At 38.6% G+C, this 23,411-nt stretch overlaps 1 protein-coding gene across 1 annotated transcript; it reads left to right on the top strand.

The window, feature by feature from the left end:
* Positions 1-1,617: 1,617 nt before the first annotated feature.
* ASIC5 (acid sensing ion channel subunit family member 5) lies at positions 1,618-22,970 on the top strand. Its single transcript, XM_075128222.1, has 10 exons — positions 1,618-1,669; positions 6,063-6,369; positions 8,579-8,807; positions 9,965-10,087; positions 11,194-11,343; positions 12,905-13,052; positions 15,112-15,168; positions 18,138-18,306; positions 22,200-22,291; positions 22,780-22,970. The coding sequence occupies exons 1-10, from the start codon at positions 1,618-1,620 to the stop codon at positions 22,968-22,970; spliced, it is 1,518 nt and encodes a 505-aa protein (XP_074984323.1).
* Positions 22,971-23,411: the final 441 nt, after the last annotated feature.

Raw genomic sequence — 23,411 nt, 5'->3', positions numbered from 1 at the left:
AAACAAAAAACAAACAAACAAAAAAAACAACTTACCCCTACTGGGAGCATATACATTGGCAAACGTGAGAAGTTTACCTTTCATGAACCCCTTAATTAAAATACATTAGAACTTCAGAGATATGAACACCTCAGGAATGGAGGTTGTTTGTAACTCTGAACAAAATGTTATGGTTGTTCTTTCAAAAGTTTACAATTGAACATTGATTTAATACAGTTTTGAAACTTTACTATGCAGAAGAAAAATGTTGCTTTCCCTTTATTTTTTAGTAGTTTACATTTACATAGAATTGTTCTGTGTTTTTTGTTGAGCTTTTTGTTTTGTCTCCACTACTGCCTGATTGCATACTTCAGGTTTCAAATGAGGTGTGTAGTTGACTGGTCAGTTCGTATCTCTGGTGTTTATAACTCTGAGGTTCTACTGTATGTCTGCTCTTGGTATGTATGAGTTGTGCTGACAATTTAATTGCTTTTTATTGTTAGCAGCTAGAAATTGTACTATACATTACTGGAAAAATGTGACCCCCTCCTTCTATAAAATTATGGTATAGTAAAACATAGACTGGTGGGTCTCAAACTTTTTTACTGGTGACCCCTTTCACATCGCAAGCCTCGGAGTGCAACCCCCCCTAATAAATAAACACACTGTTTAATATATTTAACACCATTATAAATGCTGGAGGCAAGAGGGATTTGGGATGGAGGTTGACAGCTCGCAACTCTCCATGTAATGACCTCACGACCCCCTGTTTGAGAACCCCTGATATAGACCATCCTTGTCACAGGAAAGCTTTCACACCACATGCATGCATAAGAGAAGTGCCAAAAAGAGGATAGTGATTTAGAAACTTGAACACCTTTTTAAGTGTACTCAAAGGAGGTAGGCTCAATAGCCAGCAAGCCAAAATCTTTAACCAGATTCTGTGAATATTATTCTGATCCTGACTCACTATGTAAAATGGAGTATGTTAATGTTTTATTGTAACTTTGCCTTTGTAAAAGGTTTTAAATAATACAATAAATAGTACATAAATAAATACTAACAATAATGAAGAAACCACACAGACACAGTTAATTTCCAAATAAACATGATTACTAACTATATATAAATATATAAGTCTAGCTACATATATATGCTGCTTCTCTGTAGGTTCTGTTGGCTTCTGCTATAGAGATGGAGGCCTGTTAGAGGACTCCCAAACTATTTAAACGTTCCTGTACACTCCTGTATTCTGTTCCTGGAGACTCCAACAACATTATATTGCACAGTCTCAAATGAAACAAAGTGTTATTAACTGAAATTATTTATTAAAAAAGAAAACTATTTGCACTTGAGGCAATGTACTTCAGCACAAAGACAGACTCTCCACTGTTGCTTGCCCAATATTATATGTACTTAACATTATATACCCTATCCTGCCATAAAAATTAATCTTTTCTTTTACTTTGCAGCTCACGTTATTTAGAAAGCGAAGCATAGCAACATAGGCAGGCAAATTGCCCAGTGTCGTGTGCCATCTAATATACCCACCCCTTTAGTTTTCTATAAAAGTCATTAACTAGCAATGATCAACAATGAAAAGGAAGCTTTATGTACGCATTCCTCCCTTCTGAATCTATGAACAGCCTAATGGAGCTGTTTGGGAAATGTATTGGATTTGATGCCAGAGGTATGTAAGAAGAAATATTATAATGCATTAACTTATACTTTACCTTTACTTGCCTTAAAATAGGTTTTTAGCATCTACAACCAAAATGGGAGTGGGGAATAATCTCCTTTCATTTGGAAGCTTGCTCCAAAGTTTTATTCATATATGGTGAGAATACACAAAGAAGAAGAGAGAAACAAATGATGTAATGAAAATTTAACATAATGAGTGTGACAGATGGAAATATGTATTTAGAAGTAGTAATAACTTATCTTTTAATACTACAGTTTTAACTAGACAATGGCCCCATAAGTGGTGGCATTATTTAATAATTGGTAGATTTTAAGGCCAGGAGGGAGGGACTATTGTATCATCTAATCCGACCTCCTGCATAACATGGGCCACATAATTTCCCTGAATTAATTCCTGCTTTAGGTCCAATATCTGTAGTTGAACTAGAATGTATCCTTTAGAAAAAAACATCCAATCTTGATTTTAAAATTTTCCACCACAACCTTTGAGAAGTTATTCCAATGGTTAGTTACCCTCACAATTAAAAAATTGTGCCTTATTTCTTGTCTGAATTTGTGTATTTTTAACTTCCAGCCACTGGATCTTCTTATACCTTTGTCTGCTAAATTCAGGAGCTCTCTATTTTCAGATTTTTGTAGGTACTTCATAAGTGAGAGCAAATAATTTCTTCTCTTTGATAAGCTAAATAGACTCAAGGAGCTCTATCACTGTAAGGCATGTTTTCCATCATTCTCATGGCTCTTCTCTGAACCCTCTCCAATTTTTCAACAACCTGCTTGGTGTGGACATCAGAACTGGACAAGGTATTCCAGTAACAGTTGCATCATTGGCAGATACAGAGATAATATAACTTCCCTATTGCAAATCAATGTTACCTGTTTTATATATCTAAGATCATATTAGCCCTTTTGGGCACAGCATTGCACTAGGACAGGGGTGGGCAAACTACGGCCCATGGGCCACATCTGGCTCATCAGACCATTTAATCTGGCCCTCAGCTTCTGCCGGGGAGTGCGGTCGGGGTTTGCCTTGCTCCGGCGCTCCAGCAGGTGAGCTGGGTCGGGGGCTCCCAGGAAGCAGCCAGTATGTGGCGGAGTGGCCAGGCTCTGCTTGCTACCCCATCTGCAGGTGCTGCCGCCGCAGCTCCCATTGGCAGATGGGGCAGTGCGTAGAGCCGCCTGGCTGTGCCTTGGAGCCAGAGGAAGACATCTTTCTGGTAGCTGTTTGCGGTAAGCGCTGCCAGGAGCCTGCACCCCTGAGCTTTCCCCCTCCTCCCGTGCCCCAATCCCCTGCCAGAGCCCTGATGCCCCTTCTGCCCGCTGAATCCCAGCCCCACCCCAGCCCAGAGCCCCCTCTTGTACCTCATTCCCAGCCCCACCCCAGAGCCCTCACCCCTCATTGCCCCAAAAGCCTGCCCCATCCCTGATCCCCGTCCCGCTCTCCAAACCCATTGGTCCCATACCGTAGCACCCTCCTGCTCTCTTATTGTTCTCTTAATTCTTTATTAATTGAGCCCCATATCAGCCATTCCATTATTTTGTTAGTTAAATACCATTAGCACTCATGTTGTTTCATACACTCAGACACAAATCTTAAAACACTTTACCTGTACTGAATTACATACTTGTAACTTCCTTTCAATATATTGGAAATGAAAATATTCACATTGCAAATATATGATCAGGCAGGTTGCTCTAATATATTTAGACATTGCTGTAGAATGCTCAGTTACCATCGTGTTCTAAAATAGTATTTTCATGAGAAATCTGTAAGTGACATAAAGACAGTCCTGAAGCCCTTACTCACATAATGAGATAGGGCTGAAGGAGCAGACTCTAAGATACTTGGTAACATCATGTATTATTACAAAAGTATCTACATGAATACATGCAGTATTATGTGTGCTTATTGTAGTTGCTATGTACAGCACTGGAATTGCATGTTACGTATTTGCACATGACGTATAAAACACTATTTTGCTGAATAAAGTAGCTTGAGTTTTGTAACAGTATATCGGTCATATGATATACAGGTGAATGATACCATACATACTAAGCACAACCCTAGCCAGTGCAGCAAGTTGGAGCAGAGATACAGGCAAACATGGTCTCTGTTATAAGGACTCCCTTGTGAACTCAGCCAGGGCTGGATTGCTTATGGTGACCTGAGGGAAACAGATGCAGACACATGCAATTAATTCACTTTGCTTATGCTCAGAGGAGCAGATCCAGCTACCACTGATACCAATTGCTACATACACGTATGGTGACTTGGGGAGAAGTTAACCACGACTTACCTGTGGTGGTGAGGTCTGAAGTCCCATATGTTAGCTGGACATCTCTCCAAGAAACTTACTTGAGCTCAATAGAGAGATTCTGCCTGGCTGCATGTGTAGGGGTGATCTAGGGTAGGATGGGTTCCTTGCCCTGTAACAAGATTTAGCTCAGACCATTAAAAGTATTTGAGGAGCCTTGGGAATAAAAAGGTGCTACATAAATAAACATTTATTTGGGATTTTCAGAAGAGCTCAGCATTGGTCTAACTCTACTTCTGTTGGAGTCAATGGAATCTTTAACAATGATTTCAATGGGATCAGAGTCAGGCCAGTGTTGCTTGCTTATGAAAACTCTGCCCACAGTGCCAAATACTGCACACAGTTGCCAGCATATGTATGGTGGAGTCCAGGGGTACTACCAGAAGATGTAAAGATGTGGAGTAGTGACTTTTTTTTTTTGGATCAGACTAAAATATTGGCCTTTAGCCAAGATAAAGGCCTACACTTTTCTTTTTGTACTCAGCCCTGAATATGGGGGTGGGGGGAGGAAGAGGGGGAAATGCACAGCTGCACTTTTCAGAAAGACATCTAGGAGGCATTGTGATGGTCACAATTTCTTCCATGCCCCACTCTTCCTCTGAGGTTGAAACAGTAGTTAACTGCAACTCCTGAAAGGGTGCAGCTCACTTCCTCCTGCTGGCCCAGCCAGCTTGTTGCCCACCATAGGTTAATGGCAGAAGGTTAATGGCAGAATCAAGAATCTACCTATTTCTCACCCCTCTCCATCCTCCATGACCACTTGCCCTCTGGAGTGGGTGCATCTAGGATGTAGCCCTTGAGCTCTGCACAGAACCACCCAAATCCCAGGTAGCCTTAATGTGGCCACAGGGAGGCATTAGGGGGTGGGGCTTACACCCCATTGGTTGCTTTCTGTGGCTCTATTAGGGATAACGTTCCATCCCTAAATAGGCTGCAGAACTACTGAACCTACTTCCTGCTAAAATAAGGTTTATGTGGGTGGATGGGTGATTTGTTGTTTTTTGAGGGCGTGGGAGGTGGGGAGGGTAGTTAGTAGCTGTTATGGATTGGGCTGTGGGAATCACCTATTCTCAGATCCTCAATATTATTTCTAGGTGAAGCGTCTTTAGGTTACTATTGTTCTGTATTTTACATGACGAGCTAGCATACAATATCCTCCACATAACCACCGTTAACTAAAGCACTTTGGCAAACTGTTGATCCTACTAGGGCTTTGTTGTACATAGTCATTGTTAAAATTCCCTCCTTTTGATGTTGTGAGGTAGAAGGCTCTATTCCCAAACCTCAAAAGGAGGGTTTAACACTTAGCATTTTGTGTAACTACTATATTTTCAAGTCCTTTTCTGTAGCTCTTCAACTATTTTAAAACCAATGAAAAAAGCTGGGGATAATAAGATAAAACCTCTCTGCTTTAAAGGTTTGGAACCATACTATACCCAAGAAAAATTCATGTAGAGTTAGCTCTAACCTTTGAGGTTGTAGCCTTCTAACTTTTGTCCTGAAACATTCAATAATGAGAGAGTGAAATTTATTTAAAAATATTGTTTCCCCTTTTAGCTCATTTGTAAGACTCAAGGCCTGACCCTGCATGGTTAATAGGAAGTTACTAGGAGCTCCAGCTGCTCAGCGTCTCATAGTAGGTGTGCAACATTCTGCAGATTGCAGCCCTTATTAAAGTACCTCACCATTTAAGCCTTTGTCATAACATGCCAGGCTGAAGAGACTGTTAGTTTAAACTGAAGGACTACAGTTAAACTATAAGGATATGTTATTTCGTGTTCTCTGTTGCCAGGGCTCTTGCTTTTTCAGTGTCTCTTTGCAGTGGATGTTTAGGATGGACTGAGCTAATCTTCTCGTGCACAACTGTCTCGGAATTCTAAAACACCTTCAGGAGGGAGCTTTCTATTTTAGAAACAATATACCAGCTGGTTATAAACTCCTCTCTGGAGGGGCATTAGAAGTCTGTTTTGTGAGGAACTTCTGTGTAATGTAACATTTAAATCACTACCCTTTAAAAATTTTAACAAAAAAACCTACTGCTCACTTCTTATCTTGTCCAATGTTAAGGGTTGCTGGAAAAGATAAGGCTATACTTAACAAGGAAACCATTGCCTTCTTTGGAAGAAAGAAAGAAGTTTGACCATGAGTTTGCCACGTCCACTTCATTCCATGGGTTGCACCATATTGTCCAAACCCGGAGCAGGATACGAAAGGTCCTGTGGATGTTAGTGGTCCTGGGCTCTATCACCATTGTCACTTGGCAAATCTGGAATCGATTCACCAATTATTTCAGCTGGCCAACCACAACTTCAATAGTAGTTCAGTATGTGGAAAACATTGAGTTCCCTGCTGTGACTTTTTGTAACTTGAACAGGTAAGATACATCAAATACATGCTGCAATAACAGATCTCTTTAATGTCCTATAAGGCATAATTATTCTGCAGAACATCTATTCAAATAAAAACTAAACACTGGGACAACCTACAGTCAATTTTTAACCTGGTGGACAGGGACTTAGTTTCATGCTGCTAGCGGGAGTTGACTGAATAGAAGAAATTCCTGAGCAAAATTTTAAACATCTTACTGCACTCAATACATCTAACTGCTCACAGAGCACAGTCCAAGGATACAACAGGCAAAGTATGTTGTTCAGCATTAAGGGCCATATCCTATTCGGTTTATTCAAGTGAGCAGCTCTTGACTTATTTGAACAAATTAGGTAAGTAAGACAAGCAGAGTTTGGCTCTACAGGCTCTTTCCCATAGTTCTGGGTAAAATATTTAACTGAAGAGGAAGACATTTGAGAATCAGGGAATTTTTGACACTGAATTTCACTATAGAAGAGAGAGATTTTAAGAGATTGTTTTAATACCTCTCAGGTCAGGTGTCAGACTCAGTGTGGGCCATCAGAAATCATACTTTACTGACAGGTAGAATGTACATACATTATATAACCACAGGGTGATAAGTATATTTAGGTGACAGATGCTCATCCTGTAATCTTTTCTAAGGGACTGTTGCCAATCCCATCACAGAGACCAAACATATAGGCCAAAATTTGCAAGCCTGGGAGGCTAAAACTAGGCTTCTAAATCCTTTTTTAAGATCCTACATAGAAGAAACTGAATTTTCAGAGGTGCAGAGCCCCAGCAGCTCCTGTTGATGTCAGTGGGTTGATGGGTATTCAGCACTTCCGAAAACTGGGTAACTTTTATTTAGGAAGTCATTTCAGGAATCTACACTTGAAAATATTGGCCATAATTCCCAAATCAGTTTAAAGTGCAATAATATTTATATACTTCACACAGATTCAGCTGGATACTTTTTAAAATAGTATATTGAACCTCATTACTATAGCAACCATTAGGTCCAATCTCAGAACCCATGCAGCGTTTCCCCACAATGTTCCACCGGGAAAAATGAGCTTTGCTGTCTCCCATCTCCCAGCAGAATGAGTCACAGGTTTAACTCTCAGATGTCTGAGGCTCCCCTGGCCCTCAGTCCCTCCAGCTATAAAGCCATAGCAGGTTGTGTTGCAGAAAATGCAATGCCACCACTAGCATCCCATTTAGAAAGCAAAAGATACTACAAAATTATTAAACTAAGTAGGCAAGGTAATCACATATGCACCATGAAGAGGGTGGGTGGTGGGAAATACTATAAAAATACAATGCAGTTATTGTAACTATAGCTGCAGAATGTTATAGTAACTTATCAGCAATTCAGAGCGTGACAGCTGGTCACTAACACGTCAGTGTGCTTCAACCCCCATCTGTTCATTTCAATCTTTATTATTTCTTTCTGGATTTAGTTAGCAGTCCTACTTTTGGAGAAAATGACAGTCATGGATGTGGTGTGCTTTCAAAAGTAAAATTACAACCAAAGTTAACCCAGGAAGGAATAGCATTTTGTTGAGTTTCAACAAGATCTTTCTACCCATCCAGCCCACTATTTTTAGATATTAAAGTCCATTTGATCCATTTATTATCCTGCAGTATAAGGATACTTTCATATTAGTATTAGCATAAAATAGCAGTCCCAGAATAAGTCACATAATAATGGCTTATTATTCTCTGTTCAACACCATAAGTTCAAATCTACAATGGCTGTTCAGCAAATCCCTAATTCATGTCACCATAAAAGCATTTAACATTTTATATGGGAAAGGTGTTTTTAGGCCCCATAATATTTTAGGATTTTTAAACTGATGCTAGGTGTTAGATCCCCACCGTCACCCATGATTTATACCACTGCCTGCCACCAGGCTTCCTAGTAGTGGATGTCGGCTGTGCAAGATGGTTAGAACCTCCTCTACTCCAAGAAGTTGTGGATGTATAAGGTAGGTACAACCTCTTCTGCTGAGACACTGCTGTAAACAGACCAGACTGTCTAAGTGATGCACCGGGATATTCTTAGTTTTCAGGCACACAGGGTAACTTGATTTATAAAAAACAAGATTGTGTTATCCATTCATTGCGATGCGGAGTAAGGTGTGATTCCGGTGGACTAGACAATTAGTGTTTCGGGGAGAGTTTCAGAAAAAATACCGCGGCTACTGTTATAGCTGTTCTCTTTTCTACAGATTCCAAGCCCATGCAGTAGCCAACCTCAGTATCGTTTTTTTCCTTTGGAGCATTGTGGCTGGAGTTCTTCGTACATTTACTATTGACAAGTTCTCTCAAGAGCTAACGGATTTCCTTCAGGGACACCAAAACTTCAGCATTAAAGAGTTTACAAGGAATAATGGCTTTTATCTCAACAACAGCACTTTGCTAGAATGTGATTTTTTTGGGCAGCCATGTTACCCGGAGGTAATATTTTTGCTTTTATCTTAAGAGTAACAATGTGACTAAAATGTGATATTGTCTCAAAAATAGGCTGTTTACAGGTCTTATCTACAGTCACGAAATAAAACTAATCTGAATCACCAAATGACACTGTGGTGGGTAAGTCTAATTTTTCAAAGGCCACCTTTCAAGTGCCTCACAAGACCTGATCCTGCAGCCCTTATATATGCAAAATAAATCTCCCACTGATTTCAGCAGGAGTTTCTGCACATGGCTAATCAATGGGATTACTCATGTGCTTAAAATTAAGCACATGCCAAAGTGCTAGTCAGGGCTTTACTCCTCCCATGAAAACATATCAATTACGTGCAGAAATAAGAGGGATACTTCAAGAAAGCCAAAGTCAAATTTTTAGAATTTTTGAGCAAAAACAAAACAGAGGGCCTGATTTCTAACCTCACTTTACACATATTTTATATCAGTGTACTTCAATGGAGTCACTCCCAGTTTACAGTAAAGTGAGAACAAAATTAGATTGACAATCTTTTGGTGTCACCTAACCTTTATTGAGAACCTACAGCATGCTTAGAATTACTGATAGGGTTGTGTTGACTCTAATTTAAAATATATTAGCAGTAACAACAAGCCCCTTGTAGCTAAGACTCCAAAGCAATGAAAGACAATCAAAACAGCTAAATAGTATTTAGTCACACTATTCAGCCCTAATACCATCAGAGTAATATGCAAGTACTAGTCCATACTCATCTAGTTTACTATAGTTTCATCCATTCACTTGAAACAAGGAGCAGTTACTGAACTAATCATCATCTATTGAAAATTAAACTACTTGGAAGTGATCACCCATTTCCTTATGGAGAAATCCTGCAAAACTTAACCGGGTTAAAACCAATAGGATCCTATAAAGGTTACTCTAGGTAACCCACAGATTTCATAGAGAATGATAGTCCTTCTACAGAACTCCGTAGGCTGGTTTCTGTCAAATAGATCTCATACTGTAGGACTGTTTCTATGAGTGATTTATACTCAACTGCCATTTTCACAGGATCACAAGCAGATCATTTAGAAAATTTAGCCCATAAAACATCCCCAACCCCACTAATTTAGGTTTAGATTCTCTCGTTTCAATTTTTACTTTTCTGTTTGTTTTCATTGTTTTAAAGGATTTTGAACATGTCTTTACTGAATACGGAAACTGCTTTACTTTTAATCACATGGATCTTCCAGCAAGGAGAAGAGTGAGTCTTTCTGGAAGAGGCTTAAGTTTACTTTTTGATATCAAACAGGTAGAGACATCAAATAAGATATATACTTAAACATCCATTAACTTGTAGCTTCAAAGATTTGAAAGTTTGAAGGGACCATTATGTTAATCAAGTCTGATCTCCTGCATAACAAGGGCCATATAATTCCACCCATTAATTCTTGCATCAAGCCCACTGCTTCTGGAGTGAGCTAGATCATATGTTTTAAAAAGACATCCAATCTTGATTTGAGAATTCAAGTGACAGAAAATCCACCACATCCCTTGGTAAATTGCACAAATGGTTATCATTACATTTGACTTGTATGAAATTAGTAATCGAAGGGCAAATACAGGACTTGCTACAGCTTCAAAAACTAGAAGTAGTAATGTGAGAATGAAAACTAATTTAAAATATCTTCAAGGTAGTGCCCTCTGCTTTATTCACTGACTTATTTGATTTTCCATTGAAGTCTGTTCAGAACTCCAGGAGACAGTCATGTGGGGCCAAATCCTGAGTGGTGCGGAATGTTGACTTCAGTGGGAGCTGCAGGTACTCAATACCAATTAGGATTTGGCCCTAAATTGGTTACCTCAGATCACTCTTGGCAGATTTCATAAGATACCACCACCAAATACAGAAAACCGTATGGGGAGGGAAATTCATGGGGAGGGAAATTTTCTAAATGACATCAAGGAAGAAAACTAAAAAATCTATGGTGATTTAAAAAAAGGGAGGGGAAGCAGCTGAGCACCAAGTGTTTCTTTTTAAGCAATGTAAGGAGCAACAGTGGCAGCTTCTGGAGGGAATAATGAGAATTGTGCTAGAACATGAAGACTAGTGCCATGTAAAGAGATGATTTTCAGGGTTGTGAAGAAAGCTTGGATTGTCCCTCATTGGAAGTTAAGGAGGGGAGAGGAAAGAAGAAAAATTAATCATTTTGTAAACTGGGAGGAACCTTAGATACCAAAGGACATTGAATTTGATTTACTTTTATATTTGAGCTCGTTTTTTTTAATTGTCAGAGGTGATTTGTCACCAGTCACTGGAGATTCAAATCCAAGCAAAATGGTTGATGCAGCTTTAAAGCCCCACAGGGTAAATACATATCAAGCCATTGCTTTTCTAAGGAATTCTTTTTCTACCAGGCACAATTCACTGATGACCCTACCTTTGGCTTTCTTGATGCTGGTATAATTTATGTTGTCCATTCACCTAAAGAACCTCCACGTTTTGATGGCTTAGGCTTATCAACACCAGTAGGTATGCATGCACACGCTGCAATCAGCCAGCAGAAGGTAAGCAATTTGTATCAGTATCATTCCCTATCTTGCAAATGTATAAGTGCATTTCTAATCTGAAAAGTGATAGTAAAATTGGTATTTTGAAGGTTCAGTATTCATTATGTCTCAGTGACTTCCAGAGGAAATTTTCTTTGTTTACAAGTAAAAAGCTGAATTCTTTCCTGGTCCCATATCACTAGTAATGCAGATGATACAGACCAAAGTATGTCTGCTTTTAGTTCCACCTTGAAAGCCCGTTGAAAGCTAGTGCTACAGTGGTACTACTATAATTTGAGACAGTAGTATCTTTATTAATGGGGATGATGCATGAAGAAAAAAAGCAACTTGACTTTCAGAACCCAGGCTGGACTGGCAATTAGAAAACAAGCATAATTTTACTTGTGAACTGAGCAAATTTGCTCTAGAAGTCATAGGGACAATAAAAATAGTGCCCAACCGTACTATATTTACATACAATTTTTACTGAAAAACACCAGCCTGAAAACAGTGCAGATTTTCTATACTATACGCAGAGAGATCATGGAGGTAGTGGATTTTCTGCAGGGATTAAAATTACTCCCCTGTGTTTCTGCTAATTTCACTCTTGGGATGCTGTTTGAAGGCACATTCCCATAGGGCATCCATTTCAGACAGATATTTTAGACCTGCTTAAAGAGGAAGTATTTTGACCACTTTTATCCTATTAAACCACAAAATGTGCATATATGTGCATTTTAAAACAAAAATACTCTTCAAGAACACTGTTTTGTGTTCCTCCTTCATCAGTGGACAAGATAGCTAGAAAATCAAAAAGAGCAACAGTCAAATTCTTTTCTCACTGAATTTAGGATTTGACCCTGGAAATTCTGCTTTCTGAACTGTTTCAAGGTGCTAGTAATATCACCAACTCTTGAACTCAGTTCTTAGAGAGGAAGTAAGTCCCTGATCCTGCAATGAAACCAGTCAGAGTGGACCCTTCTTCCTTGTAGAGCCCTACTGAAGCCCAATCTTCCAGGGTTCAAAGTAGCAGCCCTGTTAGTCTGTATTCGCAAAAGCAAAGGAGTACTTGTGGCACCGTAGAGACTAACAAATTTATTTGAGCATAAGCTTTCGTGAGCTCCAGCTACAGGGGTTTGTGCTATCAGATTGCACAGCAGAATCAGGACCTCGGAGAGAAACCGCTATATTACTTTTTAAAAATAGTTTGATTTTTAAAAAGAAAAGGAGTACTTGTGGCACCTTAGAGACTAACCAATTTATTTGAGCATGAACTTCCGTGAGCTACAGCTCACTTCATCACTTCATCAGCTGTAGCTCACGAAAGTTCATGCTCAAATAAATTGGTTAGTCTCTAAGGTGCCACAAGTACTCCTTTTCTTTTTGCGAATACAGACTAACACGGCTGTTCCTCTGAAACTTGATTTTTAAACTATACTTTGTTACTAATTTGAGATTATTTTTGACAGCAATTCTGCTTAACTTTTACTCAAGCGTCAGTTAACAATATATCAGATAAAGCTCTGTATTTAAAATAATGACAAGGATATTTTAAAGAATGCTATTTTTTAATCTAAAGACAGTTATCCAAGAATACCCTTGGGGAGAGTGCAATCCTAACATCAAACTTCAGCACCACAAGATCTATAGCACCTATGGATGTTTGCAGGAATGTAAGGCCAGGCACATACAGGACAAGTGTGGCTGTTTGCCATTTCTGCTTCCAGGTACTTTTTGAGACATGCTACGTTTGTGCTTCAAAAGATGCTCTGTGGCTCTTTTTAAATATTCTGCCTTGTCAAGTTTTACTTTCATTTAGAGAGCTCAGTCATCTCAGAATCCTGAACCCAGTTAGTACAGGTTGAAAAATTTAATAAAGTTTTAATGAATATTTTAAATTCCATTTTTTGTGTCAAATTTTGATGTTTTAGAGAAAGGCATTGAAAAGGTTTGACCAGCTCTAAACCCAACATCTGCTCAGACATCATTCTTCTGATGCACCCAGAAATGTTAATGAACATCCAAGATTACACCACAAACCTGTAATAGCTTCTGTCTTGTCTTTAAATTGACCCCTAAAGCACTGGGGTTAAAGCACTTGACTCAGCTGATGGGGACTAGTAGGACTGTAATATATGTGTTATGATCAAAACATCAAAATGCTCAGAGTGAACTCTCTTGAATCACATGGCCATCAACAAGGGTATTTTGGGCAGATTACTAGATTCACCCCAGGGCAGGGAGGTACACATTGCAAGGGTGTAGATTTTTCATCTAATCTAGTTCAACTTCTTATTTTACACTATTTACACAGAGACCACCCATCATAAAAAACAAACATTAAAATAGATTTTACGTAAACCAGATTATTTCAGTATTAAACAGCAGATGGTAAGCAGCAGCAGGAAATGTATAATATAAAAGGTGAAGTTAGCCTGTGCATTGTATTTAGTATATTCTCTCTAATAACTTATCTAGATCTTTGTGTGTCAAGAGGTAAGGATTTCCTAATGCTGAAGAAAAGGGAACCTGACTATTGCATCCCTTCTTTATAACTCAGATCATCTATCCCTACACTAGCCCTCCCGACTCCATGCCACCCTGTTTTCTAGCACTCAAATAAATCAGAAGACTATCCCCCTTAGTGCTAAGTGCAGAGGGAATTACATCACTTACATTGGATTAAAGGCCTTTCCATTCCCATTGAGTCAGGCAACTTATTAAAGTGCCGAACTTTAGGCACCCACTTTAGAAAGTGTTGGTCTATTGAATCACCACTTTTCTGTAGAGAGTAAACTTAATTGCTCATTAGTAGAGTTGGGCAGAATTTTCTAATGAAAGTTTTGTTGGAATATGCTGGTTCGTCAAACCTGAACCGTTTCATGAGAATGGCTTGAGTTCAACAAACTTTCATGGAATCAGCCAAGATTCTGTCGGAAGTCTGCCTGGCAGGGTGCCAGGGACCCCAGCATTGTAGGGTCTATGGCTCTAGGTCAGATGCACCATTCCGGGACTTTCCAGGAACTGGAAACCTGAAGCCCTCTAATGAGGGTTTGGCTCCTGGCTCTGCATCAGGCAGCCTGGATGCCCTTAGAACCCCAGCTCAACCCATATTACATAATATAGAAATCAAGGTTACAGATCTAGCATATCTATGAGAAAAAAAAACTGAAGTGATAAGGCACAAAGAAGCCCAGCTGCCTCTGAACAGCTATGAAAAGGACACATTGGCCAAGAAGGATGTGCCAGTAAGGATAAGCCTGGGGTGGAATCCTAGCTCTCCTGAAGTCAATAGGAGCTTTGAAATTTACTTCAATGGGGCCAGGTCTTTAGGCTGGCCTTGCACATAGTTTAAAAACTATCAATCAAAATAGTAAGAAATAATACACACCTCACTTCCTTCCCCCAATTTACTTATGTAATTAAGAACTGAAGTTTCTGACCTTACCTCCCTAAAATATTTGTTTTACATAATATATTGGGTGGATGCCCTGAAGTCCATAGGCAGGATTGATAGACTCACAGCCTATAATGAAATTTACTCTTATTTTTAAATTTTACAAAGTTTTTCTGTTATGTGCCATATTGTGTTGATAACAATGAACAGTGCTGCACCAAACTGATCTTGCAGTCACTGAAAATGTGGAATAAAGCTGTAGATTTCAAAGGTGTTACTTTGTATTTACACTACTGCAACTGAGAGCAGAAACTGACCCACTAGCTTTAGTGAAGTAGTTAATTTGAATTTGTATACTCCAAGCTTTAATTATTATTACTGTTTTGAAGGAAACGGAACAGAATGTGACCTACAAAAATTCTACAATTGTGTTTCTCCTGCACTCTGTAAGTAATGGTTTAATTAACATATTAATATTTTTCTATTCTTGAGCTTCATTAAAAGTACATTAGATGGCTCCAAGTGTGCACTGGAAAATAGCTAGAAATTGGTAAGAAAATGAATACAACATTGCAACTGAACTAGAACATATATGGTTAGGTCATTAGACAGTCTCAAAATGAAGAATGGCAATAGGACACTGAATAAATGTCTTTTTTCAAAAAACCTCGTTATCCATGTTATGAATGGCACCTTACATTTTAAAAACAAAGACTGCTTACCTATTCATTTGCACCATTTGTTTGCATTTCTGCATTTTCTGAGTTTGGAAACTGCAGATGAGTCTGCTTCAATTTTCTACTTAGAGACAGCTTTACTTCTTGGGTCTTCTGTCCTAGTGCAAGGCTCTTGCATTTCTAGTGCTGCAGAGGGTTAGTGAAATTTTTAATCTGTTTTCATGAGTATTTGTAAATGGCCGCACTTTTATTCATGTTAGGCTTTGTAAATGTAACCCTTTCACCGAAAACCCTATTCCAGCAATTGTGCTGCAGAAACTTCCTCAGAGGGGTTTTTTGGCCTTGAAGGAAGGATTTATCACTAGCCCATACCCTGCACTTTTACTCAGAGCCCAGTCTGGCTACTCTGGGTCCTGCACTTAAATTCTGCTTCTCTGGTTATTAGAAGTGCTTAGTACTTTAAATATTGGGCCCAAAAATTAGCGGTTACATGTTATTACTATTATACAGCTATCATTTCTTTCTAGTACTAGAATAAATAGATATCTTCACAGGAGGGAGTTAGACACTCTTATTGCACTAACAAATCACTTAAAAACTTTAAATTGGAAGAATATTTTTTGTTTCTAAAACAAAAATTAGTTCTACATTTGTTAAATATCACAGCAATTCACTTCTATGTGCAAATGATTAGTGCACACTAGGTTTGAAAATTGTTAGTCACTTTTACAAAGTGCATTCTCCTGTTGCAAGTGATGAGCTGATGTATTATTTCTCATCAGAGTTGGAAAACACCTTCTCAATACTGTTTTGTATATCGTTACCTGAACTGAATCTTCATTCTCAATGGCATGAAAGTGTAAGAAAAAGCCAATAAGGTCAACTTTTTGCTTCTATTGGAAGGCTTCTAAGTGTCAGACACATGTGGTGCTCAAATTAAATCTATTATGACTGAGGCTGGATTTTTGTCACCACTCTTAAGGGAGGCATTGATTCCATAATGTTCATGTTCCTAAATATCAATGATCTTCGACATTTAGGGATTTTAGGGAGGAGGTATTTCAGTCAGTAGATATTCTGAGAAGTAGCTGAAAGCTTCAAAGAGAACCTTGAAAGATAGAATAAATGTAAACTCTGAGTTTCATGAAGGTGAATAGGACAAGAGCTCAGAAACAATATAGCAGTGACACAAAGAACTAGAACAGTAGGCTTTCACCGAGAGCTTTAATTCCACATTGGGATACAAGATGCTCAGGTGCTAAAATAAAATAAATAAATATAGCTATTTAATAAGTGCCAAATATTTATTATTTTAAAAAAACCCTACAAAAACCACATATGAGATCCATGTTGAGTTTACCAAGGTTTACTCCAGGGAAACAACTTTTATATTATGGTCACAGTGGAGGTAATAAAGTCTGACCAGATCTTCAAGTCCATTTCCCCTGAATGCATGAAGTTGTCTCCATGTAGACAATATAGCTGATACACACTAAACCTTGGCAGAAAAGGCAAGGAAGTGCCAAAATTACTAACAAAGTTCATGTTAGTTACACCAAATTGAAAAGTTAAAGTTTATTTAGGAAAACCACTGTCAGAGGGCCAGATACCGTTCTACATTTTTTTAGTGTGCTTAGCACAGGAAAGGGGGTTGAGGGGCAAAGGCTGGCCACTCCACTGATGAGACTATCTAAAATAGAGTTTGCTGTGGCCATGCTCCCTGGGATCTCCCACATCCTACAGAAAAATTCACCTTACGCTTGGAGTAGGGGAGCATTTGCTGTGAGAGCCAAGGGAGATCCTATAAACTTGTACTTCTTTATGCTATTCCAGCAGCATAAAAAGGAACACAGTGCCAGGCTGAATTTGTATAAAAGGCTTAAAAATCCTGTCTATAGAATTTTGACAATTTTAACTGTTTTCTAGCACAGTGACTTTTCCTAAGAATTGCCATGACAAAATGACAACCCTACATGTGGAATTACTCATTGTCACAATGACCATACAGATCTGAATATCTGTGACTTCAAGTAACAATGCCAGAATGTAGAAACACACAAAAGAAGCGTAAGACAGACAGAATGGATTCTGTCTACACAAAAAATGTTGCACATACCGTGCTTTAACGGGGATTCTTCTCAGATAGTGTAAAACAATGGGATTATCAAAATGGAAATATATTAAATGGACAAAATGTTCTTACTGAGATTTGCAAGGTAGTCATCAAGAACTAACAAACATTAGCACAGAACATCGACACCAATCCTGCAATCACATCTGCACACAGAGAAACTCCATGATAAAAGGTCAGCAAGACATGGTCCAACGGATTAGCCTTGAGCCTTAGTGGCAGAAGTCCTACATTCCCATTTCCAACTCTACCATGAACTTTCTGTGTGGTCTTGCACAAGTTGTTTATAAGGACTGAGCATCCAGCCTCTCACTGGAGTGAGTGAGAATAGCAGGTTCTGAGCACCTTTGGGAAAAAAGAAAAACCAGGCAGTTAAGAGTCCTGTGCCTCAGTTTCTACCACTATAAAATGGGAATAATAATATTCATTCACTTTTGTAAAATATTTTGGGATTCACATATAAAGAGCCATCTATAATGACTATGTTACTTATTGGAGTCAATTCTATGAGTTAGTTTCCCAAACTTCCTTTGTATAAAACGAAATATTACAAACTTCACATTCCTTCGAACATACATTGTATTGATTCATTTTCCTGAAATTTCAGATAACATAGAACAAATGGGACTATGTACGGTGGGAACCCACAATTCCACTTGTCCTGTGCCTTGTGAAGAAACAGATTATCCCACCACTGTCACCTATTCAAGTTTTGTGAATGAAAAAGCCTTAAAATTCCTTTCCACGAAGCTGAAGAGAAGTCCAGAGTATGTCAGGTAATCTTATTTAAAACTTTGTCTTTACAAGGAATATGCTGGATCACTTACAGATGCCATCTTTATTCATTTATTTCCAGGGCCTGACTAAAATGTGAACTCTGTTCAGTTACATGAGCTCTTGCTTTGTATACAATATTAAGAACAATGCCTGCAATAGATGTGAAGTATGCTCATAGGAAATTGACCAAGACACAGTATTTTATTGTTTTATACCTGTTGCTATGTGGGTATCAAATTAGATAGCCTATGAGACTAGTGGTCTCAGGTATTTTCCCCTGCAGTGACCCCCATATTAGAAATATTATAGCCATCAAGGTTTAGAACCCCTCCCGCACCTAGCCATAAAGAAAGATGTCATGGCTGTGATCCTCCTGAAACCTGTACAAACTCTCTTCCTGGGGGTGATGAACAATAGGCAATAATGAGATCTTGATCCTGATACAACTGAAGTCAATGGCACAACGCCACCCTACATCAATGGAAGCAGGATTTTTCCTTCCCTTAAGATAAAGTAGAAGTACCTGTAAAACCTGAGGAAAATGAACTGTTCGCTGCTGTGGGTTGAAGGTTACAGGTCGAATGTTGAGTTTTATCGATATTAGGCTTAATATAATTCGCCCCTCACACAGAGTACTCAGATAATATTTGACGCTGTATCAATTCCCAAGAAAAAGTAGATAAGGCAGATAATACAATACTATTTATTAGATTACCAAATATTGTATAACATACAAGTTTTCCAAAAGGGAGACCTTCACTTGGGAAAGAGATCTACTTTATCAATTGGTCCAATAATATATATCACATACCTACATAACCTCACAGATTACATTAGCTCAATAATTCATAGATTCGTAGATATTAAGGTCAGAAGGGACCATAATGATCATCTAGTCGGACCTCCTGCACAATGCAGGCCACAGAATCTCACCCACCCACTCCTGCGATAATAAAGATCTCTGTTTAGCAAATGTATGAACTAATGTAATCTTACCCATTTCTCCTTAAATTTGTAACAGGAAAAACATGAGCAAGCACTTGATATAGTCTGTTTTGATAAATTCTTACTGGATTTACTTACTAAAAGTAGTCTTCAAGTCTGGAAGAGGAGAACAATTTGTAGAACATGACATTAGGAAACACAGAACCCAATTGTCAAAGGGTCTTTAACTCAGTCCATAAAAACTGTTTGTATATCTGTAAGCACAATTAGAAGCACAAGTACAGTAGAACCTCAACTTTACGAACACTTCGGGAATGGAGGTTGTTCGTGACGCTGAACAAAACGTTATGGTTGTTCTTTCAAAAATTCAGAACTGAACATTGACTTAATAATACAGCTTCGAAACTTTACTATGCAGAAGAAAAATGCTTCTTTTAACCATCTTTAATTTAAACAAGCACAGAAAGTTTCCTTATCTTGTCAAATCTTTTTTTTAAAAAAGCTTTCCCTTTATTTTTTATATTTAACATGGTACTGTACAGTATTTGCTTTTTCTTTTTGTCTCTGCTGCCTGATTGCATACTTCCAGTTCCAAATGAGGTCTGTGCTTGACTGGCCAGTTCATAACACTGGTGTTGTGATTGAGGTTCTACAGTAAAATGCAGTAGATGTGAATAGGTGCATGGACAGATACTATATACACAAAAGACTGTAGATGTTTTAAAGAATTGTTTGGAAGTTTTGGCCCATAGAATATCCAAGTTGCTTAATTGTTTGTGAGAGTGTTGAATTTCTTGTTCTTGAAACCATGGTTAAACGTATATTTTGCACGTGAACAAAGGGCATACAAAAGGCATGCGAATTAAGCATATTATTAAAAGAAATCTATATTAAGCCATTGAAAAGTCCACAACAACATTATGTATTTCACTTTGTCAATTATTTTATTGTTTTTAAACATTAGACAAACCAGCAATTACTCAATTAACCAAGTCAAAATACCAAAAATTATTCTGTTACCAAGTCTGTAGCCAATACGAATCAAGCCAATATATTAATTAGTACATACCATAAATTACCAAATGTAGGGATCTATTGATTTTTGAGGATGTAAAAGGGTAGAGCTAACTATTTACAGCCTTATTACAAATATACACAATAGCAACTCCTCAGTAATGCTAGGAAGCATAATTAATAGGATCCATTAACAGATGGATTTATTGTTATTATCAGATGTCATGTACAGTTTAGAATGGTCACCTGATGAGATTGCAGAAGAAAATCTTGGGCAGCAAATACTTCATTTTCAGTGAAAGTGGGTAAATGAGCTACCTTACATCGTTACACCTAAAAACTGTAGTCATGAGTTTCCATAGAGAATTCACATTATTAAAAACCATGATCACATCTGTGTTTAACAATATTTCCTTCAATAAAGTGAAACACTTATTTTTGTGTTCTAATCTACAGTGATTATGGAAAGAACTCTTATGATCTCTGTGATTAAGGTGTCTATTTAGCAGCTATGTGGAATCTCTTTCCTGTTAACTATGGTATCATAGGGCCAGATTCTGATATCCTTATTCTCACTGAGTAATGCCATAGGCCCAATCCAGAAAAGACTTAGTCATGTGCTTAATTTTACACACTGAGTAGCCCCAATGAAGTAATGGGGCTAATGGCAGAGGACAAAAGTTATACATGCACATAAGTCATTGCAGGATTGGGGCTCTAAGTAGCCTGGTCTACACTTCCTAGGCTGGCATAGCTATGGTGCTCAGGGCTGAGTGCCATGCTATTCCAATCTAGCCCCCAATGTATATTCAGCTAAGTCAACAGAAGAATACGATCAACATAGCTCCCATCTCTTGGGGAGATGGAGTTCCTACAGTGACAGAAAACAAACATTTGGCCGCGGTACTCTCACGCCTGAGCTATGGGCTATTTTGATGTGGGGCTACTTCAACCTCGCTTTTTGAAGGTGTTCTATTTTGGATAAATAGTTAAGAGTAATTAGGCCAGAAACTCTATAGCCTGATGGTTAGGGCACCCACCTGGAAGGTGCGAGGCCCTTTTCAAATCCCCTCTCTCTCAGGTAGTGGGGGGTAGAATGGGGGGTGGGGGGGAAGAGAATTAAAACCAAGTCTCCTACATCCCAGGTGAGTGCTCTTACCATTGGGATAAAAGTTATGAGGTAGGTGGTGACTCCTCCTGCTTCTCCAGCCAGCTTTTGGACCCTATGTGGTATGCAGCCTCTGAGTGTGCCAACTAGATTGGGCTTCCCAGGTGAGATAGGTGCTCCTCCGTCTATTTTCCCCTGGTTCATGTATTGGTGGGAACCAGGCATCCAGATGCCTAGAGCAATACACCAGCGCACATTCCCAGAGGCAAAAACTTAGGCTACCAAGGTACTTTTACAGTGGAAAAATTTGGCACCTACATCATTTGGCAGCAGATGAGCATTGGTCTTGTGGATCACATTGTAGCCTAAAACTCTGATTTAGGTGCCTATATTTGGGGTTTAGGTGCCTAAGTACCCTTGTGGATCAGGGCCCTACTTCATATCTTTGTCCACTCAGGCTTACTCCCTATAATACAGTCTTCAGCCCTGATCCCTGCATGGTTGGATCCCTATGCCTGTGCAGACTTAACTATATGAAAGGGGTTTTAAGAGGGAAATTCTGGGTGTACCTCCACAGTAATGAACAGACAGGCTTCCAGCACTTCACAAGAGAGATTGTTCCACACTCTAGTAGACAACTGCTAGGAAAATTTCCCTATCATCTCAAATTCATTTTTGTCAATTTCATTTCATTGCACTTTGACAGTGACGATCATTCCTGTAACATTTTTCCAGTAGGAATTTAATTTCTAACTATACAGCTAATGACAGAAATAAGTAGCAGTACCGACTGTCAAATTAGACTATATTTGTGTTTGTCATCAGGGAGAATCTTGTGTATATTGACATTAAATATCATAACCTGAACTACAAAATGACTCGGCAGCAGAAGGCCCGGAGTGTATCCGAGTTGCTTGGTAAATATTCATTGATTAATATTTATTTTTCTTTCAAATCTATTCTTTTTCCAGACACTCCGGTCAAGTTTCTGAGCAAGAGTAATGTCCACCTTATTCTATCAGCAACTGTCAATCACTGTTCCAGAACTTAGGTTCTAAGAAGAATGTGCTGCTGTCCCATTAAAAGAGTCAGTAGCATAGACAGTACCTCTAATGGAGATTAAGAGCCATATTCTGCTTCATTGTACCTAAGGGAGTTCTGGGGACAGTGATCACTTTTACTAAAGTTTTCTTTAAAAACTTGTAAATACTGTACAATGAGTTATGTTGGGTTGTAGGTTTTATTTTGAATATTTCTCCCATAAACATTCAAAAACAGTTAATTTTTTAAATGACGAATTATATATAATTAGCATCTTTAGTACTGGAACCTAGCAGGGTTTTCTTTGCTTGCTAGACTAAACCAAAAGCTTAGGCTGACATGCATTTATTTTCTTCTATTACAGCTGACGTTGGTGGCCAACTTGGTTTGTTTTGTGGAGCCAGTATGATTACAGTCATAGAAATTGTTGAGTATGTTTTCACCAACTTCTGTTGGCTGTGCATCTTTCTTCTACTGAAAGCTCCAGAAATGCCCCAGTGGAATATTCCAGCCCAGAACGAGCAGACAGACAAGAAGGGAATACAAGAATGCTAATGGCTTGTCAAGGCACAAAGCCTCACTGTCTCCTGTAACTTGCCCTCATTTTTAATATACTAAGAGAAAATTGATATTTAACCTCAACTGGTTTTCCCCACTTAACAGCTATAAATAACGCAACAATGGAATTCTAAACAATAGTCATTGGAAAGACTCTGTTTCTTTCTCTTACGATGAGAGATGTAATCTTTATCTAACCCAATATAATTTTTAGTCGCTGAGCAAATGGTTTCTGCTGGCACATAACACTATTGCATGTATGACGGAGTTGAAGACTCTTGCAGTTTGGGTAAGCTAAATTAATGGTCTCACAGAGATAATTTCAGCTCTTCAGGGTCACTCTCCACCACTCTCAAACAAATCTTCCTAATAATTATTATTACAGAAGTGATGATGCACTGCTGAAGAAGAGGGTATCCCCACTGACCACAGGATTTT

This window comes from Caretta caretta, chromosome 4 (genome assembly GCF_965140235.1).
Source record: "Caretta caretta isolate rCarCar2 chromosome 4, rCarCar1.hap1, whole genome shotgun sequence".
Lineage (NCBI taxonomy): Eukaryota > Metazoa > Chordata > Testudines > Cheloniidae > Caretta > Caretta caretta.
The sequence above is the reverse complement of the archived record's forward strand: the minus strand, read 5'-3'. Positions and strand labels throughout refer to the sequence as shown.